This window comes from Phyllostomus discolor, chromosome 11, assembly GCF_004126475.2.
Source record: "Phyllostomus discolor isolate MPI-MPIP mPhyDis1 chromosome 11, mPhyDis1.pri.v3, whole genome shotgun sequence".
NCBI classification, from domain to species: Eukaryota; Metazoa; Chordata; class Mammalia; order Chiroptera; family Phyllostomidae; genus Phyllostomus; species Phyllostomus discolor.
In genome coordinates, this window is record NC_040913.2 from 67271195 (window position 1) to 67286653 (window position 15459).

The window sequence follows — 15459 nt, forward strand, 5'->3', positions numbered from 1 at the left end:
GGCCTTGGTGGAGGGACAGACACAGAGACCAATGGAACAGACTAGAAAGCCTGGAAGCAGGCCCACGCCAATGTGCCCAACAGATTTTTGATAAAGGTACAAAGCAACTAATGAAGCAAAGACAGAGCCTTGCTGGAACAATTGAACATCTATTGGCAAAAAAACAAAACCAAAAAAACCCTTTGACCTAAGTCTCACATGTTGTGAAAAAAAATTTCACTTAAAATGGATCATTTATTTAAATGTAAAAGTATAAAACTTTTTGAAAAACCATGGGAAGAAACCTTCAAGATCTAGGGCTAAGCAGAATTCTTAGACTTGACATCAAAAGCACAATTCATAAAAGGAAAAATTGACCAATGGGACTTCACCCAAATAAAAAAGCCTTTGTTTCATGAAAGCTCATGCAAAGTGGATGAAAGACAAGCTCCAGCTGGAAGTATTTTGGAAACCACAAGTCCAGCAAAGGATTAGTATCTAAGATAGATAAACAGCACTCAAAACTCAACTACAAAAAAGCAAACAATCTAGTTAGAACGTGGTCGAAAGCCACAAAGAGACATTTCAGATGGCAAATAAACACGTGGAAAGTTGTCAGTGTCACTCGACATTAGGGAAACTCAAGTTAAAACCGCAGGGAGATACCACGACACACCTATCAGAGTAGTCAAATAAAAAACAGCGACACCACCAGATGCCGGTGAGGATGCTGAGAAACTGGCTCACCTCCTGTTGTTGGCAGGGAGGTATATGGCACAGCCATTCTGGAAAACGGTTGGCCAGTTTTTAAAAAACTAAACACGCAGTTAGTTACAAGTCAGCAATTACACCACTTCTGGGCACTAATCTCAGAGAAATGAAAAGTTATATTTACACAAATATTTGTACATGAATGTTTAGCCGCTTCACCACAACAGCCCCAGACTGGAAACAACTCAGACGTCCTTCAGCAAAGGCTGGTTAAACCAGCGGTGACCCCTCCGCACCGTGGAATAAATACCACTTCGCCATGGAACTGCTGGCACACACGACAACCTGGATGGATCGCCAGAGAGTTACGCTGAGTGTAAACTGAGTGTAAACCGTCAATTCCAGACGGTTAAGTACTATTTGATTCCACTCGTAGAATGTTACAATGACAAAATTATAAAAACGGAAAGCAGATCAGTGGTGACCAGGGGTGCAGAGGGGGTGGGGGTGGGGAGGAGGTGGGTGTGTCTGTACGTGGGGTCCTTGGGGGCATGGACTGTTTTGGGTGTGGACTGGGTCAGGGTCAGCATCTGGGATGCTCTGCTGTAGTTTGGGAAAATGTCGTCGTTAGGGATCTCTCTGGATCATTTCTGGTTACTCCATGCGAATCTACAATTATTTCCAAATAGAAAGTTCAATTCTAATAGCTTTTAATGTGGTTATGTTTACATTGAAATAACCATACAAGTTTGGGAATCGCCATACTTTACTCCTCTTTGAGAGTCAAGTTCATTCTAAAGTCTCTAACTAAGTCCTGTGACAGGAAACACATTCAGCTCTGTCTAACCGAACACTTCTGCTTCCCGGAACGTAGCTCGCTGCTGACTCGGTGGGAGCTGCCTTCCTCAGACCCGGCTTCTCACAGTGGGTCCTGACGGGCAGTGTTAAACCAGCTGGGAGCCTGTAAGAGACCTGCCCCCTGGGCCTCTGAAACAGAATCTTTATTTCAGCAAGAATCCAGGCGTTTGTCTGTGCTACGGTGGGGAAGCACTGACCCAGGACACACGATGGGGAATGGCGGGGGAGGTGCTCCATTCTACCACACACCAGGGGCACCACGGCCCCATTCGAAATCTGGTCAGCTCATAGGACGAGGTTAAAGCGAATGGCACAAGGTTACCTGCTATTAAGTGGATGGGCTGGAACCACCCATCCACTCGGTTGGGAGGTGGGGGGCAGTGCCACACAGCTAGCAAGTTCTCATTTCCATCTCCCCAGGTGCTTACAGAGGATGCCATCTGTCCCGCAGCCACTGGCAGAATCTCTCCGCTCTCTGAGACACTCCTCTCCTCCCACCTCAGAGGAGACGGATGCTCTGGGAGGTCCCCTGGCCTCTTCTGGCTCAGGCATGCTTTGTTTCTGAAACACTAACCTCCTACTCACTTCCTTGGTATTCTTTCCCATGCATTTGCTGAGCACCTGCTGTATGCTAGAATAAACAGGCCAGGCTGTGATGTCATGAAGCTGACATTTCAGTTGGTCCTGGCATCTGTAGGTGTACCCCAATGTGTCCCAGGTGTGCCCCAGGTATGTTCCTGGTGTGCCTCGGGTGTTTCTCAGTTGTGCCACAGGTGTACACCAGTTATACCCCAAGTGAGTCCTGGGTGTGTCCTAGGTATACCTCAGGTGTGTTTCAGGTGTGTCCCAGGTGTGTCCCAGGCCTCTTCATCCCCCTTTCACTCCCACGTGGGGCTTCAGCACTGAGCGTAGCTTGTGGGTCTCCTGCTTCCCTGTCCTAATCTCATCTGAATGCTTCTCTTGGCATTTTGGATTTGCAGGCAAACCCCAGGTGAGGGGAAGGAACTGGTGCAGAGCTGACCTCTCAGCAGGTGTCGGGGTCACTCTAGGTCCTCAGAGCCAGCCACACGACAAGGAGCACAGCAGCTCTCAGTGTCAGGTGGGCACAAGCGTCAGCCCTCACCTATGGGTTGGGCCGCAGAGCCAGTGGTCTCATTGGCAGACACCCTGGAAGCTGTGCCCTGCATTTCTCTCTCTCTCTAAATTCCTATTACAGCAGGCTTTCTTCTGAAAAACTGACCTCTGTTTTTTTTTTTAAAGATAAAAATGAAATATACTGGGGAAAGGAACCAGGCATCCTTATAAATGAGCACGTTTCCCTTGGGGCCCCCTCTCCCTTCAGTTCGGCCTCATGTGCCTTCAAGGAAACAACTGGGCAGTCCGCCCAGCTGCCCAGGGGGCCAGGGGGCTGGGCAGGGCAGCTCAGAGGGACTCTGAGCCCCTGGGGCTTTGGCAAGGTGCTCCTGGGGGGTCCTGGGGTTTGTCAAGACAGAAGTGGTTTCAGAGGAAGGATCCCCGCAGGCAGACCATCTAATCCTCTGGGAGCGGCTTAGGGGATTTCTTTTTCTGGCACCTGTTTGCCGCGTCCGACTCCCTGTGCGTCCCTCCGTAACCCCGGGCTGGGATTTAGCCTGAGCTGTGTCAGCTGGGCTCCCGGGGGCTCCGGGTGTGGCCCCCAGTTGTCCTTGTACCGGACTGGACGCCTCCTGTCCCTAGAGCCGGGACCGGGCACAGGCCAAGGTCAGCGGGTCAGGCCCACTCTGGACACAGGCTTGGAGGGCTAGCCTATGGCCCCTGGGCCCTGAGCGGTGGGAGGGGGGCGCTGGGATGGATTTCGGGTCCTTGGAGACGGTGGTGGCCAACTCGGCCTTCATCGCCGCCCGGGGCAGCTTCGATGGGAGCAGCGCCCCGTCCCCCCGGGACAAGAAGTACCGGGCCAAGCTCAAGCTGCCGCCGCTCTCCAAGTGCGAGGCCCTGCGGGACGGCCTGGACCTGGAGTTCCAGGATCTGTGCCTGGAGCAGCCCATCGGCAAGCGGCTTTTCCAGCAGTTCCTGAAGGCCGACGAGAGGCACGAGCCGGCCCTGGAGCTCTGGAAGGACATCGAGGATTACGACATGGCAGATGATGACCTCCGGCCACAGAAGGTCCGGGCCATCCTGGCCGAGTACCTGGACCCCCAGGCCAAGCTTTTCTGCGGCTTCTTGGACAAAGGGACTGTGGCGAAGCTCCGGGAGGGGCCCGTGGCCAGTGGGGATGGGCTCTTCCAGCCCCTCCTGCAGGCCACCCTGGCCTACCTGAGCCAGGCCCCGTTCCAAGAGTACCTGGGCAGCCTGCACTTCCAGAGGTTCCTGCAGTGGAAGTGGCTGGAGGCCCAACCCATGGGGGAGGACTGGTTCCTGGACTTCAGGGTGCTGGGCAAAGGTGGCTTTGGCGAGGTGTCGGCCTGCCAGATGAAGGCGACTGGCAAGATGTACGCATGCAAAAAGCTGAACAAGAAGAGACTGAAGAAAAGGAAGGGGTACCAGGTGGGCAGCACGGTTGTGCACAGTGGGGGGCACGCTCTTAGATCTGGCAGGCAGGCGGGTGGGTTCAACGGGCTGGGACAGTCCTCAGGTGCTCCTTCCAGCCCAGCACGGTGCCCCTCGCCTGGCTGGCTGGCTCATCTTACCATCTGGACGCAGAGCCCCTCCTGCTGTGCAGCCATTGGCTGGTTTCTGGTTCATCTGAGTCCGCTTGGCCTGCGTTAGTCCCATCTGTGCACAGCAGCCGTGTGCCTGGCCGGAGCGCCCTAGCAAAGGACACGGTGTGTGGCCTCTGCGGTCCTCCCAGCCCGTGGCGCAGTTTGTCCAGCTGCTCTTAACGATCAGCCTCATGCTCTGCACACAAACAGATGTGCTGACGTCCGTCCTTGGAAAGTGGCCTTTGTATTTGTTGGTGTGGATGACACCCCACATTCTGTCATCCTTGGTTTCCACCAACACCACAGAACTCAGTAGCAGTGTTGGGGGATTGTGCTCTCTTTACTCTGAAATCCTGGAACTTTCGCAAGCCCTGGCTTTACTGTGATGGAGAGTGCACAGGGAACCTAGCCAGGGCTGGTGCCTGCCTTTTACAAGAGGCCAAGCCTGTCAGTGATGCTGGGTGTAGGCTGTTCCCTGAGCACAACCATTTTTCGGGGACGGGGGGGTGAATGGAGGCACAGACAGGTGGTCGTTGTGGGGGCCACTCTTTAACTGGCTTCAGACTCGTCTAGGCAGGATCAGCCAAAGCTGCTTACTGTCTTGGGAGCTCGTCTCCTGGCTGCACGCTCGGTCCTGCATGCTCTTTGTGCCTTCCCGCTGCCCAGGTGCAGATTGCGTTGGGGGCAAACACAGCTTTTTGGGGCAAACATCAGCTGCCACGGAGCACCACCCCGCCCCTCCCCCCAGGGCTCCTGGATGATGCTCCCTTCTGGGACTTCGAGGGAAGCAGTTGTTCCTCCCTCTCAGCTGTTAGCCTATGATTTTAGTCCAACAATGAGAGCCCAGCAGTCTCTTCTCTCCCAAGTTCAGGACCCTCGTTGAACTTAATACAAAGTAAAACCAACCCAAAATCTTCTCATGCAGTTGGCTAGAAAGAGGACTCTTCCCACACCAAGAATTCCTCCTTCAGAAAGGGATTCTACTTTTCTTTTCCAAGCACACTTTTAAAAACACATTAAATGGGTATCATGAGTTTTTAAAAACAAAGATAGAAAATGAACAGAGATGCAGGGTGGCTTGGGACCTCAGCTGTCCTCTGTTCAGAGGCCTGGCAGGGAGGAACGGGCTGAGGTCTCCGCAGGACGATGGGTTAGACGTAAGGAAGGATGGGGAGGGAAGCCGCAGCGGACAGGCACCCGGGCTGGCTCCCTCACCCGACGTTTGTAAGGCCGGTGGGCTGGAGGCCCCCTGCTGGAGGCTGCAGGAGACCCGAAGTCCTCTGTACATGGCTAATTTGTATGTGTGTTTAAGTTATTTGCAATTGCTTTGTGCAGACCACTTTAAAAAAGATTTTATTTATTTATTTTTAGAGAGAGGGTAAGTGGGGGCAGGGGGCAGAGAAAGAGAGGGAGGGAAACATAGATTGGCTGCCTCTTGTAGGTGCCCCACCAGGGGACTGAACCCACAACCCAGACATGTGCCCTGACCGGGAATCAAACTGGCGACCTTTTGCTTTGTGGGATGACACCTAAGTCACAGAGCCACACCGGCCAGAGAGCAAACTACTCTTAAAACATATTTGTGATTCTGTTTCTAGTTTATCAGAACGTTTTCTGGTTTGCAAAACTCATTTTTTTTATGGCAGTGTCACGTCCCTGCCTAAGCCTGGGTACCTTTTCGACGTCTTGCTTTTCAGGGTGCTATGGTAGAGAAGAAGATTCTAGCGAAAGTACACAGCAGGTTTATAGTCTCTCTGGCCTATGCGTTTGAAACCAAAACTGACCTCTGTCTGGTGATGACCATCATGAACGGCGGCGACTTAAGGTGAATGGGTCCCTCCCCTCTTCCGCCCGGGAGCTGGGACAGGAGGGCTCGTGCAGCCCAGCTTGGGAAGGGGGTCTCTGGGGCCCAGCAGGTCCTCCAGGCTAAAAACACTGAGGCCCCAGATGACCAGACACCTCACTGACCCAACTGGGGATCGCGAGTCACCCCCTGCTTTCCCAAGATGGCACTGCCATCCACGCCGAGGTCACGCTGTGGTGGTTGGGCCAGAACAGCACAGGCCTCTGCATAGTCTGCCTCCAGGTACCACATCTACAATGTGGACGAGGACAACCCTGGCTTCCAGGAGCCGCGCGCCGTCTTCTACACGGCCCAGATCATCAGCGGCCTGGAGCACCTGCACCAGAGGGCCATCGTCTACCGGGACCTCAAGCCCGAGAACGTGCTCCTGGACAACGAAGGTGAGGCGGCCGCCCTCCCTCCCTGGCCTCCCCTCCCCCTCCCCTTGCCCAGCTGGACATGGTGGCCCACAGGTCATCTGTAGGGGGTGGGCTGGTTTTGGCAAGTGCTTGTCAATGCTTTGAGTGGCACTAGGACGCTTTTGAAATTTGTTTATCACTCCCTTAGCCATTTTGCAATAGAATGGCATTATCTCCAAATGCAGATTTTTGGCCGGATTTGATGAAATTTGGTGAGGTAAAGAGGCACCTAGAGTTACAAGGAGTTAATCCAGGATGTCTATAGTGTCTGAGACTATTTGCAAACAGTTAATATTTTATGGCCAAATTCTCTCTCAGTCACTCTTCTTTCTGCCCCCTCTGTGAAGTCAAATTGGGATTCTTACTGGAAAATAAGCAGAGATTTAGGTTTCCCTTACGTCCCTTTAGATTTTCCTCCCTTTCTGCCACCAAGTCGCACACACGAATGGGCATCACCAAAGACTGTTGCAGAGTTTGGGGAAGAGAGAGCAGAGGGGAAAACTGAACCTGGGTGGGTTATGCTCCAAATTCAGGTTTCAGGTGCTGTGGGACCCCTCAGTCCCATTGTGGTCTGTCTGGGGAGCAGGAAACCTGGGTGCTGAGACCTCATCCCCCCAGCCCCTGGAGTGTGCATGTGAGTGTGTGAATGCGCACGTGTGTGTGCCAGCACATGCGCATGAGTGTGTGCACTTGAGAGCACTCATGAACATGTGTGCGTACACGTGTGTGGGCATGTGTGCAGAGGCTGGCTCTTGGCTCCCATGAGCCCCAGAAACACCAGACACCTTTGTTGCTGGAGCCGCATGTGACCGTCCCCCATGTTTGCTTTTCAGGCAATGTCCGAATCTCTGACCTTGGGCTGGCTGTGGAGCTGAAGGAAGGGCAGACCAAGACCAAGGGCTATGCAGGGACCCCAGGTAAGGTCCTGAGAGCAAGGATGGGAGTCGCCTTTCTCAGGAGGAGGAGTGAGTCCTCAGGGCTTCTGCAGGGTCCCCATGGCCCGGGGCAGGTGGCATGGTGAGGGCTGGGGGGAAGGACTGGGCTGGCTGGTGGGCTAGCACAGCTGCGGCAGGAGCCTGACCTGCTGCAGGTGTGACCTCTCCCCTGAAAAGTCACTGTCAGTTTTAACATGCGGCACCTTCTGTGATGAAGGTTTTCAGTGGTTTTCTTGTTTTGTGTTGCAGAATCCTCTCAATCTTTGGGCTCTGGGCTTTTGGGGGGTCAGGAGGGTGTACCTGTCACCAAAGTGTGCACCACCCTCATCTGTGGCTTCATTTAGGGAGAGGTCCAATCTTGAATTTTCTAGATCCTCAGCCAAAGTCTGTGAAGTTCTATTCCTTGCATGAGTCTGTGAGTGGAAACGCCACTCACATATTTCAGGGTGATTCAGATCATTAGGGGAAAGCCCCAGAAAACTCCAAAGCCAGGATGTGAAGTAGTTTGACCCTCAAGGATATCGCCTGACCTTGTTTGTGCCGTGTGCAAGGGCCCTGTTGGCCACCAGAGGGCCGCATAGACCTTGCTGTGGCCATGGAGCCAACTTGCAGCTGTACTTGGAACAGAGGGACAAAGCTTTCCAGGTGTGTGGTTCTCTTGAAGGGTGCGTGCAGGCGTGGCTCTGAGCATCTGGGTTTGGGTGCAGGGTGTGACCCTCAAACAGCTGCAGCAGAGGCTGAAGTCAGAGTAACTTAGAAGGCTGGGGCACCCAGCAGAGCCACAGGGGGCTGCCTCTGGATCCTTCTTCTTTAGCCCCTCTGCACCATGCCAGCCCTAGGCTCCACCTAGAACCAGGGCCTCTGAGCCTCTGCAGTCAGCCGTAAACAGGGGGCTCACCTTGGCTAGTGCTGTGCAGCCCAGTGGGATATGCCTAAGACACAGAAGGCATGCTCTTTGTCCCCAGTGAGTTTCTGGACAGGAGGGGGAGATGAGTAAACATATGGAAGAATTAGTAACTAAACTGAGGTAGCATGCATTCATTTCATTCATTCATTCATTCAGTCAGTCAATCATTCAAACAACAAACTCTTGCTGTTGGCTCTTGCTTTGCCTCAGGGGCCACGGATACAGAAAGATGCATCATTTGGGACTGAGTTGGGTGGGACAGACTAGAGGTGCCACTGAGTTACTTGTCACAGGAGGTGATTGTACCCCTGTGGTCTGACTGGCCTGTTTCTCAGGCCCCATTTTCACTTAGATGTTGTGGTTCATTGAACACACCTCTTTCAAGGAGTCTGAATAGCCTGGACAACAGTGTAGTTCCCTGAAAAGCAGAACTTACAAAGGTGCATTCAGGGCCAGGAGGTTCTTTGGAGTTTGACTCGTGTTACCCCTTGGGGGAGAAGTGATCTGCAGTCACATCAGCGTGGCCAGTGCTGCGGAGCACATCTCCCTCTCGGACACTCACCATGAGCACAGCACGGGTACACTGAGGATAAGGAAAAATCAGAACCAAAATGGGCATGACCAGCTTTGCCTACCTCAGAATGCCTAAAGTCATCGAAGCACAGTAGCCAGTGCCCAGCTTGTAACACCTGCCCTAGCCCCAGGGAGTGGCCCTAGAGACTGGCCTTCCCATGGGCTGATCTGGCCTCTACACGGGGGCAGTTAGGGAGTGGAGGCCTAAATCTTGCTGACCTTCAACATGTAGAGCTCAGCACCTGGCCCCAGTACCTTACCTATGGCACAGACCTGGTGCGGGACCAGATGAGGTAATGGTGGGCATCTGACCAGCTCCTGGAGGCTGGAACCAGCCAGGCACAGACATCTGACAAGTTCTTACTTGCTTTGCTGAACATGGCACCCTCTACCTAAGGCAGAGGCATAAAGCTCGTGATTAGGAGCATATGAGTCGGACTGCATGGTATTTAGTCTCATGGACCCAACACGGGGCTGCACAGGGTGGGGCGGGCATCAGGCTCCAAGACCATCTATTTTTGTGACCTTGGGGAAGGGGCTCACACTTCCTCCCCCATAAAAGGGCTGTAATTATCACACATGGGCAGTACTGTAAGTGAGAGGACAATGGAAAAATGTCTTAAAAATAAGAGAGAAAATGATTTCCCACCTGGAATTTTATACCCAGTCAAACTATCAGTTAGGTATTAAGGCAAAATAAGGTAGTTTCAGCTACAAACATTCTCAAAAGCTTACTTCAGCACCTGTCCTCAGAAAGCTACTTGGCCAAAATAAGGGACTCAACCGACAGGCAGAGCATCCAGGAAAGAGGACACAGAGGCAGACAAAGGGTTTCACGGTGACAGGGAGATTCTAGGCCGAGGGCTGCACACCAGAATCCATATTAGGGCAGGTCAGAAGGTTCCAGAAGGCTGTCCGATGAGGATGAAGTTGATAAAATATTTAATATATCAGAACATGACAGGTATTAGAGAATAGTCAGAGAATTTAGGGTCAAATTGATGGTAAGAACATCGAGAATGAAGCAAAGGAAAGAAAAGATAAGGTAATCTGTGGAAACCTGTAAAAACATGTCAGAAAGGAGACATAACTGGGCCTGAGTTTTTGGTTCAGTGGGGAATAGGGGCAGCCAAGAGCCGACCAGCCAGATGACTGTCAGGAGAGGGACGAGGGAGAAGGGTGGGCAGGGTGGCGGAGGAGAGAGGAACAGACCCCTCAGCTGCCCGGGCGAGGAGTCAGCTGAGGAAGCCCTTGTGGGAGCTGCAAAACCAGCAACATAAACATGTCACTTAGACGTGTGGATACTAATTCCAAAATAACCAGCCAGAAGGAGTCTGAGATGGGGATGAGGTGGAGGAGGAGGGTCAGGGCGCTGTTATTTTTAGAAACAGGTCCTGTGGAACTAGCTAATGCTTTATGTGCCTGAAAAATTTTGCTGCAAATGAAAGCCAAGTTGCAGAAGGATCATTAGGTGGAATAATAGTAGGTTTAGCTACCATACCAAGGACAACGTAGCGGTTCAAAGCTCAGATGCCTGGGCCAGATTGTCTCTGTTTCCTACAATCCACGTCATCATGGACGAGTTAGTTTCCGAATAACAGGGAAAAGTGATGGCCCCCCTGGGTGTCAGCAGGATTAAATGAGCTCACTGTGCACCTTCCCCTGCCACACAGCACGCACGCAATGGGCGTCAGCTAGAATAAGTGCCACTAAAGGGCGCCGATACCCGAATTCACAGCAGTTGAGAGCAAGGCCTCACTGAGTGGGACAGCCCGGCCTTGGCTGGCACCCCTCAGCTTCCGCCTCCAGTGTGGCTCTTGGGACAACCCCCTCCCCGTCCATCTTTGGAGGCTTAAATCTGTCCTTCTGTGCCCTTTAGGGAAGCATCGTGTAGTGCCTGTCTCTGCAACCCTCCCGACCACACAGGTCACATGCATACCTGGGAGGCCAGCAAGAACCACCGCTCTGTCTGTCACGGTGTGCCTGAGGGGACACCAGGCTTCACACCATATGCACAGGGAGGTGCTTCTCCACCAAGGGGCAATTTGCTGCTAGGAGACACTCGGTGATGTCTGGACACATTCTGGTTGTCACACTTGGGGGAGCAGGCACTGACTGGTGGGTGGAGGCCAGGGATGCAGCAGCCCCATCATAGGATTTTCTGCCCCAAGTGTCACATGCAAGACCCCCGCAGCATGCACACCTGGAAGCATGGGTTCTGTGATTGCCGCCATGCAGCTGCCCCTCTGAGTCCTCACTGTGCTCCTGCCTGGCAGGTTTCATGGCCCCCGAGCTCTTGCGGGGTGAGGAGTACGACTTTTCCGTGGATTACTTTGCCCTGGGTGTCACGCTGTATGAGATGATCGCGGCCAGAGGACCCTTCCGAGCCCGGGGAGAGAAGGTAGGACCAGGTGGGCTAGTCGGTGACCCTGCGGCTGTCCCAAGGTGACTCTCCCCGTTGGTTGGGGTATCATAGGAGCAGGTGTCATGCAGCTTAAATCTGGAGCACTAGGCTTCTCGTGGCAGGTCCTTCATGAGCAGGAGAGAGGGGACACAGAGATTTCATGTCGTGTAGCTCCTGACACTGAGGAGTGTTGCCCCAGAGATGAGACGAGAGATGCCGGAGCCTTCTCAAACACACCCCCATGAGGGACACCCAGCACCCCTCCCCCTGCCTCACTGAGCCGCCCGGGTCCCTTTGACGGCCTTCGAGCTCTTCACAGCAGACGAATACTAAGAATGCTCTCCTCTGATGCTAAGATGCCGCAGGCCCCACGCCAGGCACCACACAGCACAGCAGTTCTTTGGAATGTCCCGGAGGACAGTGGACATCCCATGCTGTGCCCTGACCATGGCCTCCCACCCTCCGAGTTCCTTTCCCGTGCTGTCTGCCTGGGGCATCTCCATAGCCTGGGAGTGAGGAGGCGGGGGTGGGGGAGGGGGAGAAAGGAGGCACCTCCAGGGGCCGGGGGTGAACTGCAGTCTTCAGACACAGCACCTGACCCACCCACCTCAGGCTGACGGGTGCCACGCCCGTCACTTCCTTCTGCCTGGACATCCTGGTGTGTCTCATTTTGGCCCCAATCCCATCCCCCTACATCAGTTGCAGGAACAAACTAAGTCTCCAGTCTCCTAAGAGCAAAGAGCCCTCATGCAACTGACACACCAGGGCACTGTGTCTTTGCAATGGCAGCTCGAACTCTAGGAAGTCAGTTCCCTCTCCTGACTTCCAACAGCTCAGAAGAGCAAAATGAGACGAAACAGTGAGGGCCATGGTAGGAGCTCCCCGCTCTCACCTCAGAGCCCTCGCTGGCCCCTCGGCCCCAGCCAGAGCCCTGTTTTCTGTGTGCATGTAAGCATGGCCAGATGTACACAAGCTTCTGTGCAATGCCCACAGCGAACCAACCGCGGTCCGTCAGTACTGTGGAGCCCGGCTCCACAGCGACAGGAAGGAGGGAGTGTCAATACACCCACAACACAAACAGGCCTCAGAATCGTTAGTCAATGAGAGAAGCCAGACAGAAGGGTAACTCTGGATGATTTCACTGCAGGAAATTTTAGGAAAGCTTTCTATTGTGAGAGGCAGGTCAGTGTTTGCCTGAGGCGGAGGCGGGCCGCAGAGGGCAAGGGGACTTTGGGGGAGTTGTGGGGGGCCTCTGCAGACTGATCGCAACCCTCTGCTCGGGTTGCCGAAGGTGGAGCTTTGTGGAGGGTCAGCTGTGCTCTGTGAAGCTGACTCACAGCGGGGAGGAACAGATGCATCCCCCGGGTTCTGTCCAGTTAGAAGACCTCTCTGCCAGCTCTGGTGTCCAAAGTTGACTTTCTATTTTTGTTGTTCTTTTTTTCCTCAGCTAGCTAAGGAGTGGTTATATATAAGGTGCCAGGGTGTCAACCAGGGTTCCCTGAGCTACCCCGCACCCCAACTTTGGCCAGCACCTTTAGGGTTCCTCTCCTCCCACCTGAGCTATTAAGCCCTTTAATTGCCACCATGCTGGGGAGGGGAGCACGCTCAGGTTCCCATGACCTCTGCCTCCATGTGAATGAGGGGCCGGCTTCTTTCTGGGAAGAGCCCTGGCCCATCCTGGGCACCAACAGGGGCTGCCCCATCTCCTAGAGCCCCAGGTGCCAGCTCTGGTGACACTGGTGGGTTTGGCAAGGGTTTCACATGATGTGCGTCCCACTGTGCAGGTGGAGAACAAGGAGCTCAAACACAGGATCCTCTCGGAGGCGGTCAAGTACACAGACAAGTTCAGCCAGGCCAGCAAGGACTTCTGTGAGGCGCTGCTGGAGAAGGACCCGGAGAAGCGTCTGGGGTTCAGAGACGGGACTTGCGATGGGCTCCGCGTCAACCCCCTCTTTAAAGACATTAACTGGAGACAGCTGGAGGCTGGTACTGTCAGCACAGCACGCCTTTGGGTCTGGGGCCCACAGGGTATGGGTCTGCTGGGTGGCTCTTGCTTGACCCACCCGCCCTGTTGGTATTGTCCAGGCTTAGCTCAGTGTCAGCAGAGCAGGGACACCTGGTTGCTACTCCTCGGGTAGCTGCCCTCTTGCCCCCTGGTAAGCCTCCACCCTCTAGCACTCTGTTCATTCCCCACACACCCCCGGACTGGCTACTGATGGATTAGGCTTTTTGGGAAATCTGCCAGAGGTCAGAAAAGGTCGGATGAGAGGCAGGGAACATGCTGGCTTACTTTTGACCCAGATCTGCTGTTCTGCATTTCCACACCCTGTTCTTTCCTGGAGCCCCGGATCCCCGTCAGGGCAGGACTGATCGAAGCCATCTGCTTGGGAGACATCCATTCATCCATCCACCCATTCATTCATTCATTCAACCAGCACTTGTTATCAAGTGTCATGCGTGAGATAGTATGTGTGCACTCACGTGCATGTGTCTGTGGGAGAGAAGGGTGGGACACAGCCACACATCCCAAGCTTACAGCTGGGATGCGTAAACATGTGACTAGGTGGCAGGAGCCCCAGGCTGACAGGGCAGTGAGTAGCAGATGCCTCAGTAAGGGAAGTCACTTGTGCAGGGAAGGGTCAGAGCAGAGGCGGCTCTGGGATGACCTGACGATGGGCTCCATCCGCCAGGAGAGCTCTCCAGGTGGGCCGGGGGTACGGAGAGGTTACACAGCCCTGAGAAGTCAGAACCGGGAGAAGCTGCAGCCAGGAAGTCAGCCCTTAGGTCACTGCAACGGTTTGGCCAGCCGGGGACCGTGAGCCGAGAGGAGGGATGGGGTGAGGGTGAGAGGAAGGCAGGGTCCGTCTAGGTGGGGGTCCTGGGTGACCGAAGATCTGTGTCTGGCGACTAGAGAATCCATGGCCCCTGAGCAGGTCAGAGAAAAGAGCTGCTCTGGAGAGACAAAGAGCTCAGAGTTCAGCTCTGAGCGTGTCAGGTGTCGGGTGTCCGATTGGCAGACGGCGGTTCCTGGGGGAGGCTGGCAGGAGGGCGTGTGTCTAGGGTCGCACTGCTGGTACCTGTGGCGGTGTGAGATGAGAACACACCGTCCTCCATGCTGGGGCCGTAGGAGAGGCCCAGGACCCCCCCAGGTGTGCTGAATTTCATGTTAGCAGCCCTGACAGCCATCCAGGAAGGGCGGTGGCAAGGCCGTGGCCCCGCTCGCCCAGCGGGGAGGATTCCTTGGCAGGTGGCTGTTTCCTAACATTGTGCGTCATTTCACATCTGTGTTTTCTGTCCTCCGTCAGGGATGCTGATACCCCCCTTCATCCCAGACTCCAGAACTGTCTATGCAAAGAACATCCAGGACGTAGGGGCCTTTTCCACGGTCAAGGGTGTGGTCTTTGACAAAGCGGATACAGAGTTCTTCCAGGAATTTGCCACCGGCAACTGCTCCATTCCCTGGCAGGAGGAGATGATCGAGACGGGCACCTTTGGGGAGCTGAACGTGTGGCGAGCCGACGGGCAGATGCCCGACGACATGACGGGGAGCACCGTGGAGGACGCTGCCCCCTCCTCCAAGTCAGGGATGTGTCTGCTTTCCTAGATGTGGAGGAAGGGGTGCCTCCCGCAGCTGGCACGGATGAACACGGCTTCGTGTGCCGGAGAGCCCACCGTGGTGACAGGCAGCTCCCTGGGCCAGGCTGCTGATGTTGCTGCGCTGCTCACAGCTGGGTCAGGAGATGGGAGGCCCAGAGCCACCAGGCTTCCCAGCCCCGGGGGTCAGGAGCTCCAGCTTGTAAATAGTCCACTTCTTTTGTCCCATGTCACTCAAAGAAATACACAGCAATGGCTCCCAGACAGAGTACACCAACAACGCCTGCCTGTCCAGGCTCTCGTGTGGACATGCAAGTTGGCATTGGTGTTGGGCGGCCGGGCAAACAGCTGCTCGGATGAGAGAATGCTCGGTTTGGGTTTCCTGGCACCTTAAGTGTGACTCCCAAGTGCCCCATCTGAGGTGGAAGCCTTCTCTTGGTTGGTCCAGGGGTTGGCACACCATGGTCCTCGGTCTCCCAGGTACTGTGAGAGAGGCCTCACTGTGGACCTTGGCCTGGTCCCCCTTCACACACAGTTCCTGTTCCTCCTGCCACC

At 54.4% G+C, this 15459-nt stretch overlaps 1 protein-coding gene across 1 annotated transcript; it reads left to right on the forward strand.

The window, feature by feature from the left end:
* The first annotated feature begins 3015 nt into the window (after positions 1-3015).
* On the forward strand, positions 3016-15173 carry GRK1 (G protein-coupled receptor kinase 1). The gene is made up of 7 exons (XM_028526952.2): positions 3016-4074; positions 5927-6054; positions 6316-6473; positions 7325-7408; positions 11183-11307; positions 13095-13296; positions 14616-15173. Exons 1-7 carry the CDS (start codon positions 3376-3378, stop codon positions 14912-14914), a joined length of 1695 nt encoding a protein of 564 aa, XP_028382753.1. The 5' UTR covers positions 3016-3375; the 3' UTR covers positions 14915-15173.
* The last annotated feature ends 286 nt before the right edge of the window (positions 15174-15459 follow it).